Below are 21,906 nucleotides of genomic sequence, written 5' to 3'. Positions count from 1 at the left end.
CTATACAACATGAAAGCATTGCATTGTTCCTTGCTTGTAACACAAAAATATCAATTTTGCACGATTGTTCTCTCATATAAATATAAATAGATGGACAGTACTTTACCTTGTGTACCATGCAAGAAGGTTGAGAACAAATCAAGTACTTTTAATATTGAGCTTGTTTTTCATTTTGATTGTGAATGAAGTTTCAGGTTTTTTTTGGAGTATATGTCTCATGTTCTATTTTCAGCAAGATAATTTAAAAATGCTGTTAAAGTGGGGTTTTCTTATTTCAATTAAAGATTGGATTGTAAGATTTAATGAGAAATAAAATGTATTGTGACAGTATCTAATGGAATATTTCATCTTGAAGCATTTGTCATGGAGGCAGAGAATTGTACAGCATGGAAACAGGCCATTTGGCCCAACTCCTCTCCAATCAGTGGGCACATTCTCCTATTAATCTCATCTCCCTGCACTTGCTCCATGCCCTTCTATGCCTAATTGGTTCGTGCCTATCAAGACACTTAAATGTTCTTGCTAGCCAGTCTGAAGAAGGGTCTCGACCCGAAACGTCACCAATTCCTTCTCTCCAGAGATGCTGCCTGTCCCGCTGAGTTACTCCAGCTTTTTGTGTCTATCTTTGGTTTAAACCAGCATCTGCAGTTCCTTCCTACACTAGCTTTATCCACTATTTTACTCAGTGCATTCTCGGTTCCTGCCACTCTTAAGGTGACCTTAGACTCACTCTGACCTGTCCATTTAAATTGTGTAGTTTTATCTTTTATAAAGTTATTAGAAGCAAGAGGGTAGCTATTCAAGGAGTAGATCCCCACAGGAGCCAAAAGGGAAGCTTTTAGAGTCAGGGGAGATGTGCGGACTCCTGAATTAATATTTTTTGTCAGTACTCACCATGGGGAAAGCTTGGGAGGATGGGGAGAATTAATGGAGGTATGCACTAATAGTCTGGAACATTAGTGTATATTAGGAAATAAGTGTTAGTGATATTGAAGCACATATAAGGTGGACAAATCCCTTCGGTCTGGTGAAATCTATCCCAGGATATTATACAAAGCAAGGGAGGAAATTGCTGCAGTTCCAATGGATATTTTGTTCATCATCTTTAGCCATGTGTCAGGTACCAGAAGACTCCAAGTTAGCTGATCTTGCTCCCATGTTCAAGAAGGAGTGGAGATCAGTCAAGAAGCTGCATGTTGTAGGGAAATTATTGAAAATAAAATCTTAAGATTACGATTGGTTTGGAAAGGCAGGGACTGATCAGCGTGAGTCAACATGGTTTTGAGCATGTGAAATCTTGTGTCACAAATACTTTGAGATTTTTGAGCAGATTACTAAGAACATTGATGAAGACATGGTGATGGACACGATATAAATGAACTTTAGCAAGACTTTTGACAAGGTCCTAAATGGTTGGCTGTTCCAGAATGTTAGGGCACATGGGGTCCAAGGTGTTTTAGCAAACTGGATCCAAAATTGATTGGGTAATAGAAGGCAGTGTGGAGGGTTGTCTTTCTGATTAGATGTCTGTCATCAATGGGGTACCACGGGGATCGATGCTGTGATCTTTGTTGTTTGTCATATTTATATAAATGACTTGGATAAGACCGCCTGTGGTTTGATAAGTTCACTAACTACTGGAAGATGGGCGGAGTTGTAACTGGGAAGGATGGTTGCCTAAGGATACGGAGGAACGAATGTAAGCTAGAAAGTTGGGCAGAATGGTGGCAGATGGAATTTAATCTGGACAAATGTAAGTTAATGCATTTTGTCGTCTAATACTGATGCACAGTAAACAGCAGAGACTGAAACAATGTGCAGAAGGATCTTGGGGTGCAAGTTTACAGCTCCCTAAAAATGGTGATATAGGGGTTTAGGGTGATTGAAAAGAAGTATTTGGCTTGCTTAGTTCTTAGTTTAGTTTATTTTCATGTTTACCGAGGTACAGTGAAAAGCTTTTTGTTGCATTCTAATCATTCAGTTAGGTTGTAATAGACTCTAGTGGAATATGAGGTGATGTTTTTCCAATTTGCATGGGGAGGGGAATTAAAATGGTTACCAACTGGGAGCTCGGGCAGGCCTTGGCAGACAGTGAGCATGTGGTCAGTGAGATGAACGCCTCGCTATTTGGTCTCGCCAATGTAAAGGAGGCACATTGGGAACACAAAATGCAATAGATGAAGTTGGAAGAGGCGCACATGAACCTCTGTTTCACCTGGAAGGGCTGCTGGCATCCCTGAATGGATGTGAAAGAGGAGTGTAGGGACAGGTGTTTCATCTCCTGCAGTTGCAAGGGCAATGCCTGTGAAGGGGGTGGGTTGGGTGGGAAGGGATGAGTGAAACAAGGAGTTGCAAAAGAGTGCAGGGGATAGGAATGTGTGACCGGTGGTGGGATCACATTGAAGGTGGTGGAAATGTTGGGGAATGTGTTGGATGCAGAGGTTGGTAAGGTGAAAGATGAGGACCAGGAAAATATGCTTGCTCTCGAATGTGAACGAGGTTGTTTTCATAGGGCAGAGGAGGCTGACGGGTGACCTTCCAGAGATTTATAAAAGTCTGAGGGACGTGGATAGGGTAGATAATCACCGCCTTTTTTCAAGGGTAGGAGAGTCTAAAATTAAAGGATGCAAGTTTAAAGTGAGGGGAAAATATTTGGCGATATTCTAGGGCTAGTTTTTTTAAATTCAGAGGCTGGTAGGCGTATGGAGCAAACTCCCAGAAGAGCTGGAGAGGCAGATATAATCACACCCTTTAAAAATCATTTGGCCAGATGCATAGATGGAAAGTAGTAGCGGGATATGGGCTAAGTGCTGGAAAATGAGATTAGCTGAGATAGGTATCTCAGTCAGCACGAACAAGTCTGGTCAGCAGGCCTGTTTCTCTGGCGAATGTCTAGCTCTATGGGGAAATGTTTGCTGCATTCTACCCTGTTTATACTCGTCTTTTTATAGCTTATTTATGGGGTCACTTAACCTCCTCTGCTCCAGGAAGACGTACTTCCCCACTCTCAAATAACTGCTCTCTTGGGCAACATCTGGTGAATCTCCTCTGCAACTTTGCAATAGCTGACATATCCTCTCTACATCACGGCGACCATAACTGCATGCAGTACTCCAGCTTGATCTGGCTGATGTTTCGTAAAGTTGGAGCTCCTTATTGTATATTCAGTACCCCGACTAACAAAGGCCAGCATCCCATAGTCCTTTCTAAACATGTTATCTACCTGTGTTGCCACCATCGAGGATCTATGGACCTTTACTCAAGGTCCCTCTATCCTCTATGCTCTCTAAGACTCTACCTTTCATGGTGTTTGTTTGTTTTTTCCTTCCAACGGAAATCCATGCTGTAATTGCGTTTTGTCCTATGTTATAAAGTTGAGCCTATGGAATCCTTCAATGAAGATATTGGAATTGGTCACCTACCTGCACCATGTACCTCAGAAGTTAACATAGATCTGGAGAAACCTTTGAAGATTGTGAGCCTTGAAGAAGTACCCACGTCTACTGAAGTACATGAGAAACCTCAGACAGACCCTGCTGGTGATAACAGGGATCCAGGTCAAAAACGCACCTCTGCAGAGGCTAATGCAACCACTGAATCATTGAAAAGTAATCCTAAACCAGGTAGGATTTAAGGATTTATTTTAACTGGAATTTCCCATGTAATATTCTTGACAAAATTTGTGACTTGAGTTGATGCTTGGGAGCCTTTGACTGTTCTGAAACTGACCAGAGCATTCAGTATCTATCTATATATATGTTTTTATATATTACTAAAACTCTCATCATGTATATATATTCGTGTGTTTCTATATTGCATTTTTGTACGTGCCCAAAATACAGCCAAAACTGTACACGATAGCACAACAATATCAGGACCACCTTACTCACCATTGTCCTGTGGTTCAAATGGTTGTTATATTTTAAAAGTTGTTCACTTTTTAAACTTTAATAGTAGGAAAATAATTGGAGATGCTGGTACAAATCGAAGGTATCACAAAATGCTGGAGTAACTCAGCAGGTCAGGCAGCATCTAGGAGAGAGGGAAAGACAGGGAGGGAAAGGAGAAAGTCCCCTGGCTCCTAGATACTGCCTGACCTGCTGAGTTACTCCAGCATTTTGTGATACCTTTTAAACTTTAATAAACCCCTTTTCCATTTACCCTGCCCGTCAGCCGTGTTTGACGTCACAATGGGAACCCAACGGCTCCGCGCCTGCGCAGTTGGGGCCCGTTCATCTAATACTTACGTAAGATGGCCGCCGGATCCACACGTGCACAGTTTGGGGAGGGTTGTCGCTCGAAGGGGGGGCTGGACTCGCCCGAGTTACGGGTGCAGCAGCCAATGAGGGGGTGGGTGAGGAGAGCTCTCCTGCTGCTGGCCGCACGGGACTGGGGTGAGTGGCTCCCTCTCCCCTTTCCTCTCCCCCCTCACATGCCCCAACCCCGGGGGAGACTCCCCCGCCAGCAAAGGGTTCACAGTTCGTCAGTTGGGGGAGGGTTGCCAGGCCCGCAGGAGAGGTTTGCACCCAACAGGGGTTGCTGGGCCCGCAGGAGAGGTTTGGGCCCAACGTGTCCACGGCCAGCTAGTATTCACTAATTCTTAATAACTGGCTGATCTTCTGTCTGTTAATTCAAAATACCTGGCATCATGTCAAACTATTTTGGCGTATACTTCCCCTGGGAGTTTGTTTTCCTGCACATCTGTGTGGTTAAATGCACGTTGGAGTTATCTCAAGTTGGGCAACATACTGGATTAGAGCTTCTGTGATTCTGGCTCTCAGGCAAATAAAAGTGTGATCAGGGCCACAGAATATTTATGTATATCTTTGGTATATAGACAATAGGTGCAGGAGTAGGCCATTTGGCCCTTCGAGCCAGCACAGCCATTCAATGTGATCATGGCTGATCATTCACAATCAGTACCCATTTCCTGCCTTCTCCCCATATCCCCTGACATAGCTATCATTAAGAGCTCTATCTAACTCCCTCTCGAAAGCATCCAGAGAATCGGCCTCCATTGCCTTCTGAGGCAGAGAATTCCACAGATTTACAACTCTGAGTGAAAAGGTTTTTCCTCATCTCTGTTCTAAATGACCTACCCCTTATTCTTAAACTGTGGCCCCTGGTTCTGGACTCCCCCAACGTTGGGAACATGTTTCCTGCCTCTAGCGTGTCCAATCCCTTAATAATCTTATATGTTTCAATAAGATCCCCTCTCATTCTAAATTCCAAAGTATACAAGCCCAGTCGCTCCAGTCTTTCAACATCACAACAGCACTCCCTCAATAGCAAGAATGTCCTTCCTCAAATTTGGAGACCAAAACTGCACAGTACTCCAGGTGTGGTCTCACTAGGGCCCCTGTACAATTGCAGGACCTCTTTGCTCCTATATTCAACTCTTCTTGTCATGAAGGCCAACATGCCATTAGCTTTCTTCACTGCCTGCTGTATCTGCATGCTTACTTTCAATAGACAATAGACAATAGGTGCAGGAGTAGGCCATTCAGCCCTTCGAGCCAGCACCGCCATTCAATGCGATCATGGCTGATCACTCTCAATCAGTACCCCGTTCCTGCCTTCTCCCCATACCCCCTCATTCCGCTATCCTTAAGAGCTCTATCCAGCTCTCTCTTGAAAGCATCCAACGAACTGGCCTCCACTGCCTTCTGAGGCAGAGAATTCCACACCTTCACCACTCTCTGACTGAAAAAGTTCTTCCTCATCTCCGTTCAAAATGGCCTACCCCTTATTCTTAAACTGTGGCCCCTTGTTCTGGACTCCCCCAACATTGGGAACATGTTTCCTGCCTCTAATGTGTCCAATCCCCTAATTATCTTATATGTTTCAATAAGATCCCCCCTCATCCTTCTAAATTCCAGTGTATACAAGCCTAATTGCTCCAGCCTTTCAACATACGACAGTCCCGCCATTCCGGGAATTAACCTAGTGAACCTACGCTGCACGCCCTCAATAGCAAGAATATCCTTCCTCAAATTTGGAGACCAAAACTGCACACAGTACTCCAGGTGCGGTCTCACCAGGACCCGGTACAACTGTAGAAGAACCTCTTTGCTCCTATACTCAACTCCTCTTGTTATGAAGGCCAACATTCCATTGGCTTTCAGTGACTGATGAACAAGGACACCCAGATGTTTTTGTACTTCCCCTTTTCCTAACTTGACACCATTCAGATAATAATCTGCCTTCCTGTTCTTACCACCAAAGTGGTAACCTCACATTTATCCACATTAAATTGTATCTGCCATGCATCTACCCACTCACACAACCTGTCCAAGTCACCCTGCATCCTCATAGCATCCTCCTCACAGTTTACAATGACACCCAGCTTTGTGTCATTTGCAAATTTGCTAATGTTACTTTTAATCCATTTAAATCATTAATGTATATCCTAGCACCGAGCCTTGCAGTACCTCACTAGTCACTCACTGCCTGCCATTCTGAAAGGGGCCTGTTAATCCCTACTCTTTGTTTCATGTCTGCCAACCAATTTTCTATCCGTCAGTACCCTACCCCCAATATTTTTGCCCACTAATCTCCTATGTGGGACCTTATCAAAGGCTTTCTGAAAGTCATAGTACACTAGACAATAGACAATAGGTGCAGGAGTAGGCCATTCAGCCCTTCGAGCCAGCACCGCCATTCAATGCGATCATGGCTGATCACTCTCAATCAGTACCCCGTTCCTGCCTTCTCCCCATACCCCCTCACTCCGCTATCCTTAAGAGCTCTATCCAGCTCTCTCTTGAAAGCATCCAACGAACTGGCCTCCACTGCCTTCTGAGGCAGAGAATTCCACACCTTCACCACTCTCTGACTGAAAAAGTTCTTCCTCATCTCCGTTCTAAATGGCCTACCCCTTATTCTTAAACTGTGGCCCCTTGTTCTGGACTCCCCCAACATTGGGAACATGTTTCCTGCCTCTAATGTGTCCAATCCCCTAATTATCTTATACGTTTCAATAAGATCCCCCCTCATCCTTCTAAATTCCAGTGTATACAAGCCTAATTGCTCCAGCCTTTCAACATACGACAGTCCCGCCATTCCGGGAATCAACCTAGTGAACCTACGCTGCACGCCCTCAATAGCAAGAATATCCTTCCTCAAATTTGGAGACCAAAACTGCACACAGTACTCCAGGTGCGGTCTCACCAGGGCCCGGTACAACTGTAGAAGGACCTCTTTGCTCCTATACTCAACTCCTCTTGTTACGAAGGCCAACATTCCATTGGTTTTCTTCACTGCCTGCTGTACCTGCATGCTACCACTGGGTCTCCCTTGTCCATTTTCCTAGTTACATCCTCAAAAAATTCCAGAAGATTAGTCAAGCATGATTTCCCCTTCGTAAATCCATGCTAACTCGGAATAATCCTGTTACTGCTATCCAAATGTTCCGCAATTTCTTCTTTTATAATTGACTCCAGCATCTTCCCCACCACTGATGTCAGGCTAACTGGTCTATAATTTCCCGTTTTCTCTCCCCGACCTTTCTTAAAAAGGAGGATAACATTAGCTACCCTCCAATCCGCTGGAACTGATTTTGAATCTATAGAACATTGGAAAATGATCACCAATGCATCCACGATATTTAGAGCCACTTCCTTAAGTACCATCAGGCCCTGGGGATTTATCAGCCTTCAGTCCCATCAGTCTACCCAACACCATTTCCTACCTAATGTGAATTTCCTTCAGTTCCTCCGTCACCCTGGGACTTCTGTCCACTAGTACACCTGGGAGATTGTTTGTGTCTTCCTTTGTGAAGACAGGTCCAAAGTACCTGTTCAACTCGCCTGCCATTTCCTTGTTCCCCATAATAAATTCACCTGCTTCTGTCTTCAAGGGACCCACATTTGTCTTAACTATTTTTTCCTCTTCACATACCTAAAGAAGCTTTTACTATCCTACTTTATATTCTTGGCTAGCTTACCTTCGTACCTCATCTTTTCTCCACGTATTGCCTCTTTAGTTATCTTCTGTTGCTCTTTAAAAGAGTCCCAATCCTCTAGCTTCCCGCTCATCTTTGTTATGTTATACTTCTTCTCTTTTATTTTTATACTGTCCTTTTAACTTCCCTTGTCAGCCACAGTTGCCTCTTACTCCCCTTAGAATCTTTCTTCCTCTTTGGAATGAACTGATCCTGCACCTTCTGTATTATTTGCAGAAATACCCGCCATTGTTGTTCCACTGTCTTCCCTGCTAGGGTCTCTTTCCGGAAAAAAACTCTGGCCAGCTCCTCCCTCATGCCTCCATAGTCCCCCTTGCTCAACTGCAATACTGACACTTCTGATTTTTCCTTCTCCCTCTCAAATTGTAGATTAAAGCTTATCATATTATGATCACTACCTCCTAATGGCTCTTTTACCTTGAGTTCCCTTATCAAATCCGGTTCATCACACAACACTAAATCCAGAATTGCCTTCTCGCTGGTAGGCTCCAGTACAAGCTGCTCTAAGATTCCATCTCTGAGGCACTCCACAAACTCCCTTTCGTGGGGTCCATTAGCTAGTTGATTTTCCCAGTCTAACTGCATGTTGAAATCTCCCATAACCACTGTAGCATCACCTTTGCGATATGCCAATTTTATCTCTTGATTCAACTTGAACCCAATATCCAGGCTACTGTTTGGGGGCCTGTAGATAACTCCCATTAGGGTCTTTTTACCCTTACAATTCCTAAGTTCTGTCCATACTGATTCTACATCTCTTGATTCTATGTCACTCCTTGCAAGGGACTGAATATCATTCCTTACCAACAGAGCGACCCCACCCCCTCTGCCCACCTGTCTGTCTTTTTGATAGGTCGTATACCCCTGAATATTCAGCTCCCAGCACTGGTCCTCGCAGCCATGTCTCTGTAATTCCTGCTCCCTGCACCAGCCCCACAGCCATTCATTCATATCCCCTATCTCCCTGTTCCTGCCCTCACTAGCACGAAGTACAGGAAGCAATTCAGAGATAACCACCCTAGAACTCCTGCTTTAGTCTTCTTCCTAACGCTCTAAACACACTTTGCAGAACCTCCTTCCTCTTCTTCCCGACGTCGTTCATGCCCACGTGGACAACTACTTCTGGCTGTTCACCTTCCCTCTCAAGGGTGTTCTGAAGTCAGTCCGTGACATCTTTAACCCTGGCACCAGGGAGGCAACAGACCATCCTCGAGTCTCGCCTGCCGCCACAGAATCTCTTGTCCGCACCTTGGACAATGGAGTCACCCACTACAATGGCTCTGCCCGACATCAGTCTCCACGGTCGAGTCTCATTGCCAGGATTGGAGCCACCGACCTGTCCGCCGCTTGGACTGGAAGCGTCTTCTGCCCCGACAGCTCCTGTTTTCATTAGGCACAGCCACTGGGGTCTCCTGCTCTCCACGTTTACTCCCTTTTCTCAGTCACCCACCTTCTCTCTTCCTGCATCTTTGGCATGACAAACTCACTGTAGGTCCTGTCCAGGAAGCTCTCATTTTCCCAGATGGCCCTGAGGTCATCCAGCTGCTTCTCCAGTTCCCCAACATGTTCACTCAGGAGCTGCACCTGTACACAATTCCTGCAGGTGTAGTCTCCAGAAGCTCCATTGGCATCCCTGACCGCCCACATCCTGTAGCAAAAACACACTGCACCAACCTGCCTGCCATTTCTTCAGTGGACAAAAAAAAATCGCGTTTCAAATCAGGTGTAGCCTCCTCACCGAAGACTCTTGAGCCAAAGACTTGCACTTTACTCACAAGGCACTTACCTACCTCGACAAGGCTGCTCCCTTTGAGCAAGCCTTGCTTATATTAGCGGTTAAATTGACTAATTGGCCAATTTTCCAATCTTATCATTTAATTGCTCAGCCAATCCCCGCACTCCTAACTTGCCTTCCTCTGATGAGCTAGCAGGTATGTGCTTCTCCCGACCTTCACTGAAAGACTACAAACCTGCCTTTGGCACTCTTTTTAGCATTCAGAATGGGTTAAAACATGTTCAAATAAAACAAATTTAAAATATTGTTTTTCATGATTGTATAAAAATCTTCCTTAAATCCAATATGAGACCGTTAAATTGTGAAAATGCCGACATTTCTTTCTTGCAACAGTTGATTTCCTCCATGCATTTGAATTGGACCACTGTGCTTGTGCCAACTTTAACCCCATTGGAGGCATTCCACCTTGAGCCTCAGGAAGCCTATGGGATATTGCACTGCTTTGTTGAACTCAAAGTGAATCACTTGGGCAGTTGCATCTTGTGGCAGCAGGGCAGGATATGTCACTCTGCGCTTAGTCTAATGGTGTAAATTTGGTTTGCTGAGAGCGATATTGGTGAAGGGTAAAAGGAAAGATCTTATTTATTTTAAGATTATTTATTGTAAAAGGAAGATCTTTTTTACTTTTCTAATTAGAAAGATTCCTTGAATTTCAGTTTGTAGAAAACTGAATATAATTTATAGAGCTATGAATTAAGAGTAATTAAGTCATAGAGTGATACAGTATGGAAACGGGCCCTTTGACCCAACTTGCCCAAACTGGCCTACATGTCCCAGCTACACTGGTCCCACCTGCCAGCATTTGGTCCATATCCTTCCAAACTTGTCCTAAGCATGTACCTGTCTGACTGTTTCTTAAATGTTGGGATAGTCCCTGCCTCAACTACCTCCTCTGGCAGCTTGTTCACCCTCCACCCACCACCCTTTGTGTGAAAATGTTACCTCAGATTCCGATTAAATCTTTCCCCTTCACCTTAAACCTATGTCCTCAGGTCCTCTACTCACCTACTCTGGCAAGAGACTCTGTGCATCTACTCGATCTATTCCTCATGATTTTATACACAAATTTAATATGCTTATTATGTATCTGTGTCAATAATGAAACATGCTTAGACTGAAACAATGAGGAAGGATAAAATGTCTATTTTAATGGCAATATTTTTTTCCCCCTATCCAGTGCATACAATTGTTAGTCAAGATTCACGTTTTTTAATAAACTGATATCACCAGAGGGTGGCAGTGCAGCATGGCAATTTCGTCAAGAATTTGAATCTGAGAAAAGACACTTCCTGTACATTTTTGAATTTCAAAGTCAAAGGCAAATGTGGGTGGATTTCATGGTTCTTATTGCGCATACTCCTGTAAGCAGAACTTGTGTCTGTTACCAGAGCAGTGTCTTACCAGAAGGGGTTTCATCTTGGATGTCTATTTTTTGTATAATACATCTTCCTCATTAACAATCAGTACGGGAGCACCTCAAGGCTGCGTGCTCAGCCCCCTGCTCTACTCACTCTATACTCATGACTGTGTAGCCGGACACAGTGCGAACTCCATCTTCAAGTTCGCCGACAACACCACAGTTGTTGGACGAATTACAGATGGTGATGAGTCAGAATATAGAAGTAAGATCGACTGATTGACCAATTGGTGCCAGCACAACCGCCTGGCTCTCAATATCAGTAAAACCAATGAACTGATTGTGGACTTTGGAAGAGGAAGAATGAGGACCCACAATCCTGTTTATATCAATGGGACGATGATGCAATTATAAATAAAGCACATCAACGCCTCTACTTCCTGAGAAGATTAAGGAGATTCGGTATGTCAAAGAGGATTCTCTTGAACTTCTACAGGTGTACAGTAGAGAGCATATTGACTGGTTGCATCATGGCCTGGTTCAGCAACTTGAACGCCCAGGAGCGGAAAAGACTGCAAAAAGTTGTGAACACTGCCCAGTCCATCACTGGCGCTGACCCCCCCCCCCCCCCCCCCCCCCACCATCGAAAGGATTTATCGGAGTCGCTGCTTCAAAAAGGCAGCCAGCATCATCAGAGACCCACACCATGCTGGCCACACACTCATTTCATCACTGCCATCGGGAAGAAGGTACAGGAGCCTGAAAACTGTGACGTCCAGGTTCAGGAACAGCTTTTTCCCTACAACCATCAGGCTATTAAACACTACAACCTCACATAAGCTCTGAACTACAAGAGACTATTATTAGTATTATTGCACTACTATTGTTTTTTGAGTATGTATGTATGTGTATATATATGTGTACACATGTGTGTGTGTGTGTATATATATATTCTTATACTATATATATATATATGTATGTTTGTGTGTACTTGTGAGTATGTGTATATATACACTGAACCTTTTATTCTCTCGTTTATATTGTTTACAGGGTACTATGTTTACTATTCTGTTGTGCTGCAGCAAGTAAGAATTTCATTGTTCTATCTGGGACATATGACAATAAAACACTCTTGACCCTTGACCTATTTAATGTAAACATGCAGCATTGTCTTTATAGAGCAGCTCTGACAAAATGGTATCAATGCCAAACTAAGTTGTATAACTTAGCAATCACAGCTCTGTCCCGAACAATACATAGAACGCTGCTACTTTTATTCATCATTTCTTTATTTTTATTTCTAGATTATCTAGTAGCCAGCATGACTGTCATCACGTATCTTAGTTTTTACTTCTGGCTGTAATCTGTTTTTTGAAAGCATTGGCAGTCACATGATCTTTCCTATCTTGTATGTTATTATATCTGAGGTATAGAATTTCACCAGACAACATGACATTTATTGCAGATGCATAACCTGCAAACATCCTTCCATATTGCACCAAATCCTGTTGCTTAGTAGTCATTGAATTCAACTACTGAAACTCCCTATCCAATAGTATTGTGGAAACGCATTCAACTGTACACACGCTGAAGTGGAGAGGGCTGAAAGCTTCAAGCTCCGAGCTGTAAATATATCAACGATTTATTGTCCTGCCATAACGTTGTAATTTTCAAGAACGTTTATGAGTCCGAAGTTCAGGTGAAGAAAATCCTTGAAGTATATTAGTGAGTCAGATAGATTTTTAAAGGCAGTACATTATTTTGCCCCACAGTCCTGCCATAACGTTATTCATAGGAAACATCGTGTTATAGCAAATTATGAAAATGTCAAAATTAAAAAAGGGGGTTAATTTATGTGCAATTTGCAGCTATGAAAAACCTGTTGTAGCATAACTACCTGGTATTGGTTTACTATTGTCATCTACCTAGATGCAGTGAAAAATGTTGTTATATGCTATCCAGGCAAGTTTTTGAAAAGGGAAACGCTGTCACTGTGGCGCAGCGGTACAGTTGCTGCCATATAGCGAGTGCAGCGCTGGAGACCGGGTTCGATACCGACCACAGGTACTGTCTGTACAGAGTTTGTACGTTCTCCCCTTGACCTGCGTAGGTTTTCTCCAAGATCTTCGGTTTCCCCCCACACTCCAAAGACGTACAGGTTTGTAGGTTAATTGGTTTGGTAAATGTAAAAATTGTCCCTAGTGTGTGTAGGATAGTGTTAATGTGCGGGGATCGCTGGTCGGTGAGGACCCCTGGGCCGAAGGGCCTATATCCACGCTGTATCTCTAAACAACAAACATGGCAGGTGCTGATAATATGAAATAAAAGCAAAGGCCTGGAAGCTTTGCAGGTCAGGCAGTGTGTGGGACGAGAGAAACACTTTGGGTCAATAAAGTTTAATCCAAACTAGGAAAAGTTAGAAATTGAATGCATTTAAAACTGCAGAGAAAAAGGATAGATGAAGCGAACAAGCAGAATGTCTCCGATTGAGTAAAGAGGAGAAATGAAATGGCACGAAAGTCGGTGATTGTGATTACCAAGAATTTAACACCCACTCTCAGATAACAACTTCTGCCATTTGCATTTTGCTATCACCCATCACAAACACTTATTTTGTTCTCTCCACCCTCTCCCTTCACTGCAATTGAAAACTTCCTAGTTCTGAATAAAAGTAATTGACATAAAACGTAATTATATTTTCCTCTCCACTGGCATTGCTTGTATCCAGCATTTTGCTCTTTTTTTAAATTCTGTGTATTTTTCACATTTTAAAAAACTATGCCTTGAAAAGTGAGGCATTATACTTTTTTAAGGTCAATCTTAGTTTAGTTGCTTTTGAGCTGAAAATATGTTTAGATTGCCTCAAGGAATTAAGTTATTCTTATAAGAATTATTTGAACACAACCCTCCTTGTATTCTGAGAGAAAAGTCATTCTATATGGCTCATAACTCTCTTGCTAGTTATTTTTACAGTACAGACATTGTGTGCAACAGAGAGGAGGTTAACTTGCTGGGCTAGTACCCAGATGTCTGGACCATTGATCAGGATATAAGTTTGAAGCTGAGAAATTTAAGTTCAAGTAATTAAATAAATGAAATGAAAAGCTAGTAATAGTGGGGAAAATAATGTACTGCCATTAAAAATCTATCTGGCTTACTAATATACTTCAAGGACATTTTTCACCTGGACTTCAGACTCTCAAATACGCTTGACTCTTAACCGAATTTTTGAGCAATGAAGGATGAACAATAATTACCGCCCTTGCCAACAATGTCCGCATAAAGTGACCAAATAAATTGTGTATAAGTTTCAGCCTCTGCTCACTTTCATGTTAATCCTTAATTTTTCATTTTTTCTAATATAATTACATGCCAGTCCAATTCTTGAAGACATGTATTGTAATGAATTGGAGAGGAAAGAGTAGAATATTTGTATATCAAGCCAAAGTGCATGAGGATTTTGGATATTAATATGGTCTCTGTATTTATAAAGGGAAATGAAGCAAGCCTTTAAAGTACTAACTTAATCAACAGCATATAAAAGAAGGGAAGCCATGCTGATCCCCTATCAAACACTTGTCTGGCCTCAACTGAGGGGAGGTCTGATAGAAGAATATAAAACTATTAAGGGTCTGGACAGACTGGACAGTGGGAGGTGTTTCAGATTTGTGGGGTTTGAGGACTAGAAGCCACAGGTGTAAAACAAAGGGAAAGAAAATTAATGCTGATGAGGAAAAAACATTTTTATGAAGTGTATGGTTGGAACGTTGCAGATGTTATGGAAGCAGGTTCCACAAGGACCATCAAGAGGGAATTGGATAACTATAAGGTTAACATTTATAAGGCTTCAGAGGAAGAACCTGTGGGTTGGAATAAGTGAATTGCTTTGGTAGAGAGCTGGCGTATACACAATAGATGAATGACTTTCTCCGGTGGTGTAACTATAACCTCCATGACAGGAGTGCAATGAAAACCTTAATCAAAGGTATAGCAGACAAACACCAAGAATGGATTATTTTTGTCCCAAAATTGATGGCATTCCTTCTGAATCCCAAAGAAAAACAGAAGTAAATGCGTGCAATGAAATACAGTTAATATATTTGTTTTTTTGCAAACATTTTTCATTTCAATAATAACTTGTCAAACCATGACTAAAATCTGAATGTGGATTTTTTACACAGCATAGTTGGCTGTAAAATGCACTTCAAGGGTTTTACAGAATTATTTAATTGGCAAATGGTGAGAAGTGGTTTTCCACAAATATTGGTAATAGAGTTGCTGTTTACTGTTCAGGTAATTATTTTGGCAGGAGCAGCAAATTAGGGAATGATGGGCAGTGCCGTGGAGAGTGCAAATGCAACAAAATACAGTGGAACAGATTGAAGACTTATAGAATGGAATATTGATGAATAAAATAGTATGCAAAAAATCAAGTTAATCCTTTATGGTAGAAAGGAAGAATACGAGTCCATATATTCTTTGAAAAGTATGTATTTATTGATTCACTAAATATTGACATGGATAAACAAGTTATCCATGCAACAAATTGGTTACAGTGAAGCTGTGCTTGGAATGGGAGATTTTAATTTTCGCACAAGGCTGGACAAAGTAGAACAGATTAAGCAGTAAAGGCTATGCAAGATTAGTTGATTAACGATTTAGAGTTTGTTGACTATCTAGTGAACACAACATGATCAAATTTGGAATAACTACTGAGACTGAAGAAAATAAAAGTTTAATTTTGCTAAGTTTAGCTTTCAAAGGATGAGATATAAACTAGCTTGTTTACATAAACTAATAGCTGAGAGATTGAATGATATCAGTTTGGAGCTGTTCCACCATTACATTTTTGATCTCTTGACACTGAATTTTATTTGATACAAGTACAGCTTGGGCAGTAAAGGAAGTGGCTGTTTCACTGTGGATAAGAATCTGGTCCTAATACTGAATTGTGAGGAATAAATGTTCTGGAATAGCTGGCATTTAAGATGGGCTTCAATGTATTATTTATTATATTATATTTAAGTTTAATATGGTAAATTTGATCTAAGTAACTAAATGAAAGGTATATCTAATTTTATTATGTCAAGCTCCGTCTTGTCTTTGGTGTTAAATCAAGTTTTTCTTTAAAAAAACTAAAGGCAGAGGACCCGATCCAGATAAACCGCCATGCCGCAAAGCAAAAGATCTTCGGAGAGAGAGAAAATTGAAAAAGCTGCTTCAGAAACAGCAACAAATAGGAATGGCCGATGTCTCCCAACACCAAGAAGCCACTTGTGAAACCCCCAAAGCACTACTCTTGCAGCATCGAGACCCACAAGGAAATCAACCAAAATCATTGGAAGAACTTACTTCTGAATCTTTATCTCCAGATGCAGTGCATCAATTAGAGGTACCTTTTCAATCTTTCATGCCATTATACATGCTCAGCCTTTGTTCCCTTAATATTCTTGTCTTATTTTCAGAAATAGATTCCAAATATCTATATTTTGATATTTAAATGCTAGAATAAAGTTTTATTATATTTGATCATATTTCCAATCGATCTTAATACAAAATCCAAAAATGCAAATACAGTGTTGCTCATTTAATCTACTGGATTCGATTTTTGTCTTTTTTCCTTCTGCATCCTGAATATTTAAATAAATGCACAACTTTTGTTGGTGCCGATAAAGCAAACGTTAGAACTTATCTTTCACAGTGTGTTATTTTATATTAGGTTGACGGCAAAGACCATCCAAAATTATAATGGGTAACAGCATTAGAATTTCAAATGCCTCTTTTTCATAAAGTCATCACAAAATGGAGAAAATGCAATTTTAGTGTTGGTGCTTAGTGAGAGCAGAACAATCACGAAGGTTGAGGCACAAATGTCATTTTAGTCTGTCTTAGTGTTGCAAAAACCACAGCATTATAAATTGACATTCACTACGGGTAAAACTCATTTGGTTGAAGAATTTATATGGAAGAGATAGAAGCAATTACACTTCCCACCTGCATTTGCAATAAGTTCAAATCAAATATGTTCAAGCACATGACATTCCTTATTATATTTTTCAGTGTACCAAAGCCCAGATTTTTTTGTAATCATCAACAATTCCAATCAATGTCCCTAAAAAAGATTTCCTGCTTTGGAATCCTCAGTCCTTTGTCGTACTTTGGTCACAAAAGCTTACATCTTTTGTAATTGTATTTTTAAAAAGTGAATTTGTGTCTGCTTTCACTTCCACGTTCTGGCCATTGGGTGTCTCCAAATCCCTCAGTGTTACACCTACAGTTTCAATGCTGTGATTTTTCTCTTTCTTTATCTCAGTCTATGTATTTTGACTACTGACATCTGTGATGGAGAAAATGTATTTAACTGACAATTCAGCTGCATTTACTCACCAAATGTTAAGGTCCTTGATATCCCAACTTCATTTTTAAGACTAGACCTTTTGATCATAGGCAGAAAAGTGTGCAATCCTATTTATTCTTAAATAGTAATCCCTGGTCTTGATTTTCTGGTAAAAAGAAACATCGTCAGCACATCCTTCCTGTCAACCACCTTCATGATAGTTGTATAAAAACTGCTTGGGAAACTACATAAATTGATTATGACAATAAAACTAAGCAAACTGTGTGTTGCTGGACATGAGGTGCAACTGTTCCAATCAATCCTGCAAGGTCCTCTCAATAAATGTCATATGTGTAGGTCATTCCAAAATCAGATAAAAGGGCCTGATAGAGTTAAACGCACCAATATTGCAGACATCTCCAACACTATTCTACATGTCTTATCCTGCCAACAAGACACAATTACAAGAGGTGGCCGAACATTCAATCACCAGAATGTGGCGCAGGATTCCTCAAAGTATGATTTCATGGGGTATGGAATGAATGACATGAAGGAAACTGCCTGCTGTGACCATCCACTACCTTTACCCAGTTGTTGAGTCAGTACGCTTTCACATTAAACATTATTTTGGGAGCAGCACAAAAGGTTGTAATGGAACTTGCTGTGCACTGGGTGGGTACTGGAATCTATTACTAATTCTGGCCTAAGTAGCCACATGGCTATCCAGATTGATCAAGTCTGGAAGGACATGATTGCCTGATTTGATTGCACCTGGCGGTAAGAAGAATAACACAAAGAAAAAAGTCTATTTTAATCATCAACCTTTCCGTTCTGCTGCAGACTCCCTGCTTTCTCTACACTACCTGCACCTCCAAACATCTTCATATCATCCGCAAACTTGGCGACAAAGCCATCAATTCCCTCATCCAAGTCATTGATATACAACGTGAAGAATAGTGGCCCCAACCCCATCATTTTCTTTAAACTGTTGCTGATAAACTTCAAGTTAAAAAGTGATGAGAAAGTAAGCAATAAATACAAATTTAGCTCTTAATTATCACACAGATTTAATTTTAGGTTGACCTATTTCTCTTTAAAAAAACATTAAAGCATGGTAAGACATTTAAAAAATCCACATGCTTAAATATGAATATTTGAAAAATTAGATTTCATTGTGAACTGTGACATTAATAAATTCTCTCAACTGAAAAAAACGATATAAATTTTCCAGCTTTTTTGTAATCGTTTTATTACCTGCGTTTTGAAGTGTAAAATGTGTGAAAACCAATTTGGCAAATGATAAATCCAGAATTAGTTTTGAACGTCACATATAAACACAAAAGCTCCGATCAAAGCTTAACCACATTAGCATGTTATAATGGCTCAAAGCATTGAGATAGTGGCTTTCTGCAAAAACGAGAAGATACTATGAGTGATCAACGGTCTGTAGCATAGAAATGTTATTTTGCAAAAGTCTTAATGTAATTTATATGTACATTCTTCTTTAATGGCAATTAGTTTAATGCATTTATACTATAAGGAATGAATAATGGTGTTATACCTTGTCATTCTCCTGAAACATTTGTAAAACATTTTAATCTTAAATCTTAGAAGTTTATATTAGTAAATAAGCAATGTTACTATTCACAATCATTGTTTATAATGATTTCAATTTTTTTGTTTGCCTCCTGAAGGTGAGGCTTGTGAGGTCATCTCCACCAAATTCCCAGTTCAGAGCAACTTTTCAGGAGTCTTACCAGGTCTATAAACGGTACCAGATGGCTATCCACAAGGACCCCCCTGATAAACCAACTGAACAGCAGGTTAGAATTAGACGCACTTAATTCTTAAAGTTTATAGGTAATGCAGCCAGGCCAGTGAAAGGATTGTCACTTAGATTCAAGTAGAAAAGTACTGATATTCATTTGAATATTTCCTTCCCTTTCCAATCTCAGTAGGGTATTGTGTTAATGATGAAGGAATGCTAGACTAAAATACTAAATAACGGGAATACAGTATTTGTATCATAAAACCTCACGAGAAGGTTATACGCAAAAATTGTAATTCTCAAAATGGAACAACTTTGTATCCTTATACCACCACCTCCATGTGTGCTTTATTAAAATAAATGTTAGATTCATGTGAGAAATTATAAGAAACATTCTGGAATTTCTGAAATGAACAGAATTGAATGTAAAAAATCATCATTAATAAAGTGAACAACATACATGCAAATAAACAATTAATTGGCTTTGTAGTTTTATCAAACCAATTTTTAAAAGATGTCATTTTTTAATAATTGGTTGATCAATTATAGTACGTGCTGGAGGCGGTTTGTAGTTATGCACAGATCTTAACCACCGTTTAGAATTAAATTGTTATGGGAGTCCAGACCATAGTATTTGTATATCATAAACATTTAATTTGATATCAACAAAGACTTGAGTTCTTTGCAAATTAAGTTACTCCAGATCAATGTATCTGGAATCACTTTTGAACACTTCCATTTAAAAAAGGGCATTAAAGCCATATGTATTGCACTATGTGAATTCCCTGGAACCATGCCAAGAATAGAAGACTTTCCAGTACCACAGGTAAAATTAAGAGATGATGTATGGAGTTCCTATTTTCAAATTGAGTTCTGATATATTGTAGAGGGCCAAGACTTTTTCATTCCTGGAATTGATGTCAAAAGATGATTACTTTAAAATTGTCAAGAATGGATTTTACTCACAGGGATTCCTTTCATGTTACCACCAGAAACCTTTATAGAATAAAATGCACAGTGCTGTTTTTGAATCAGTTAGAGTAGACCTCATAATGAACTCTTCAGATCAGGTTACTGTGCAAGCAGTTATATGCACAGGACAGAGACTATGTAGACCAAGGGAACAGTTAAGTAATTATAATGATCCACCTAGCAATTTGACCTGAAGCCAGTTTATAAGTGTAAACATAAGGGTTTGTTAGCAGCTTGGAAACGTGGACTGAGGCAAAGGTAACACTTATAAATCAAGTTGATGCCTTGTTTATTGCCAGCAAATGGGCATAAAAAAGAAAAAAAATACATTTATTTGTCACAAATTTGTTAGGAATAATCTGACATTAAATTAGGTGACTAAATTTAAATAGGCCTTTGAACTGGATGTGGAGGAGAACCTGCACTACTCTTACCTTCAGTGGTCGAACTAAATGGTAAATCTCTGTTTACTTCAGTCTCCTTTTGTAAACATGTTATCAATTATTTACTTTGAAAATTTACATGGATCTCCTGCTCTGAAGGTGAAACTAGTGCCAGTTTCCCGCGATGATCCAGCTTTCAATGAATCCTTTAACCAATCAGCAACTCTGTACTCCAAGTATCAGATGGCTGTGCACCATGATTCACCTGATGAATGTAGTGCATCCGAGGTAACACCCTTTATATTTGTTATTTGTTCTTATTAAAGTGCAGTTATTTTTATGGTACTTTATGGAAAAGCATTTTCTTTTGTTGCACCAGTTTTGTCATTTTACTTTTCACCATATTTTTAAAATCGTGTCTTCTGGTCATGTAATGCAGTACCAGATCTTTGCTACCAATAACATTGTTGGTAAGTAGGGCATGAAGAGCTCTGTAGTCTTATGAAAGGAAGCGAATAATGTGATATTTGTATCTATTTTGGTCTAACCCTGCTCTATTATGAACATTTTCTCTTTCGGGCCTTTTCTCTCAATACACCTCTACACTCGTGCATAATAGAATAGTAAAATACTTCTCATTGAAATTCTACAAAAAGATGCCATGAAAGTTATGTTATCACAAAAAGATATCCAGAGCTCTTGTTATTATGCATGATTTGCCCTCCAAAGAATTTAGTCATGTAATTGGAATGTTTGAATTTGTATATGTGCCGAGACCCGTTTTTAAAAATCAGAATTTGATTATTAGCTAATTCTGTTTACAAGCTTGGAAAAGAAATGTAAAAGCTGCTCATTTACAATGTTAACTCGTCATCACCTGCACAGCTATTTTTGGATATTTCTTGTTGTTAGAGTAAGAATAAATACCATCCACAAAGATGCTTGCATGAGATGACAGACTCGGTGCAATTGTGTATATTGGAGAGAAGTGGGACTATTTGGGAACTAATTTGGAAACTAAGGTTCATTTTAAGCATTCCTTTTTGGTCTCATGGATTAAGGCAATAATCCCTAATTAGCCCACTGGGAAATAAGCATGGAATCTTACTTTTTTCTAAATTCATAAAATAATTACGTAGAAATCCTGGATTTATTCTATTTTAGAATTTGTAGTCAATTTAGTAAAAGCTTCAAACACATGCTTTCCTTTACAAATTTCCATCCTCAACTCCACCAGTCCCACCAAAAAATATTGGACGTATTTTGAATATTATTTCTTCATTGCAGATGTATTTAAAAATGAAATATACAAACAACAATACTGGTTTTAG

The 21,906-nt window shown here is 40.2% G+C and overlaps 1 protein-coding gene across 7 annotated transcripts in view; it reads left to right on the top strand.

Annotated features, from left to right (window-relative positions):
- The window catches only part of ate1 (arginyltransferase 1), a 134,475-nt gene that overhangs the window by 20,761 nt on the left and 91,808 nt on the right, over positions 1–21,906 (top strand). For 4 of the 7 annotated variants that reach the window (XM_078413539.1, XM_078413540.1, XM_078413538.1 and 1 more), the window contains exons 5-7: positions 3,375–3,623; positions 16,257–16,507; positions 19,147–19,275. In XM_078413539.1, the coding sequence (XP_078269665.1) occupies positions 3,375–3,623; positions 16,257–16,507; positions 19,147–19,275 (629 nt within the window). Of the gene's footprint in view, positions 1–3,374; positions 3,624–16,256; positions 16,508–19,146; positions 19,276–20,734; positions 20,864–21,906 lie in introns of all 7 variants that reach the window. The other 3 variants (XM_078413542.1, XM_078413537.1, XM_078413541.1) reach the window with 2 other exon arrangements.

This window comes from Rhinoraja longicauda, chromosome 16 (assembly GCF_053455715.1).
Source record: "Rhinoraja longicauda isolate Sanriku21f chromosome 16, sRhiLon1.1, whole genome shotgun sequence".
In the NCBI taxonomy this organism is placed as follows: Eukaryota; Metazoa; Chordata; class Chondrichthyes; order Rajiformes; family Arhynchobatidae; genus Rhinoraja; species Rhinoraja longicauda.
This window is presented reverse-complemented; position numbering and strand designations above follow the sequence as displayed.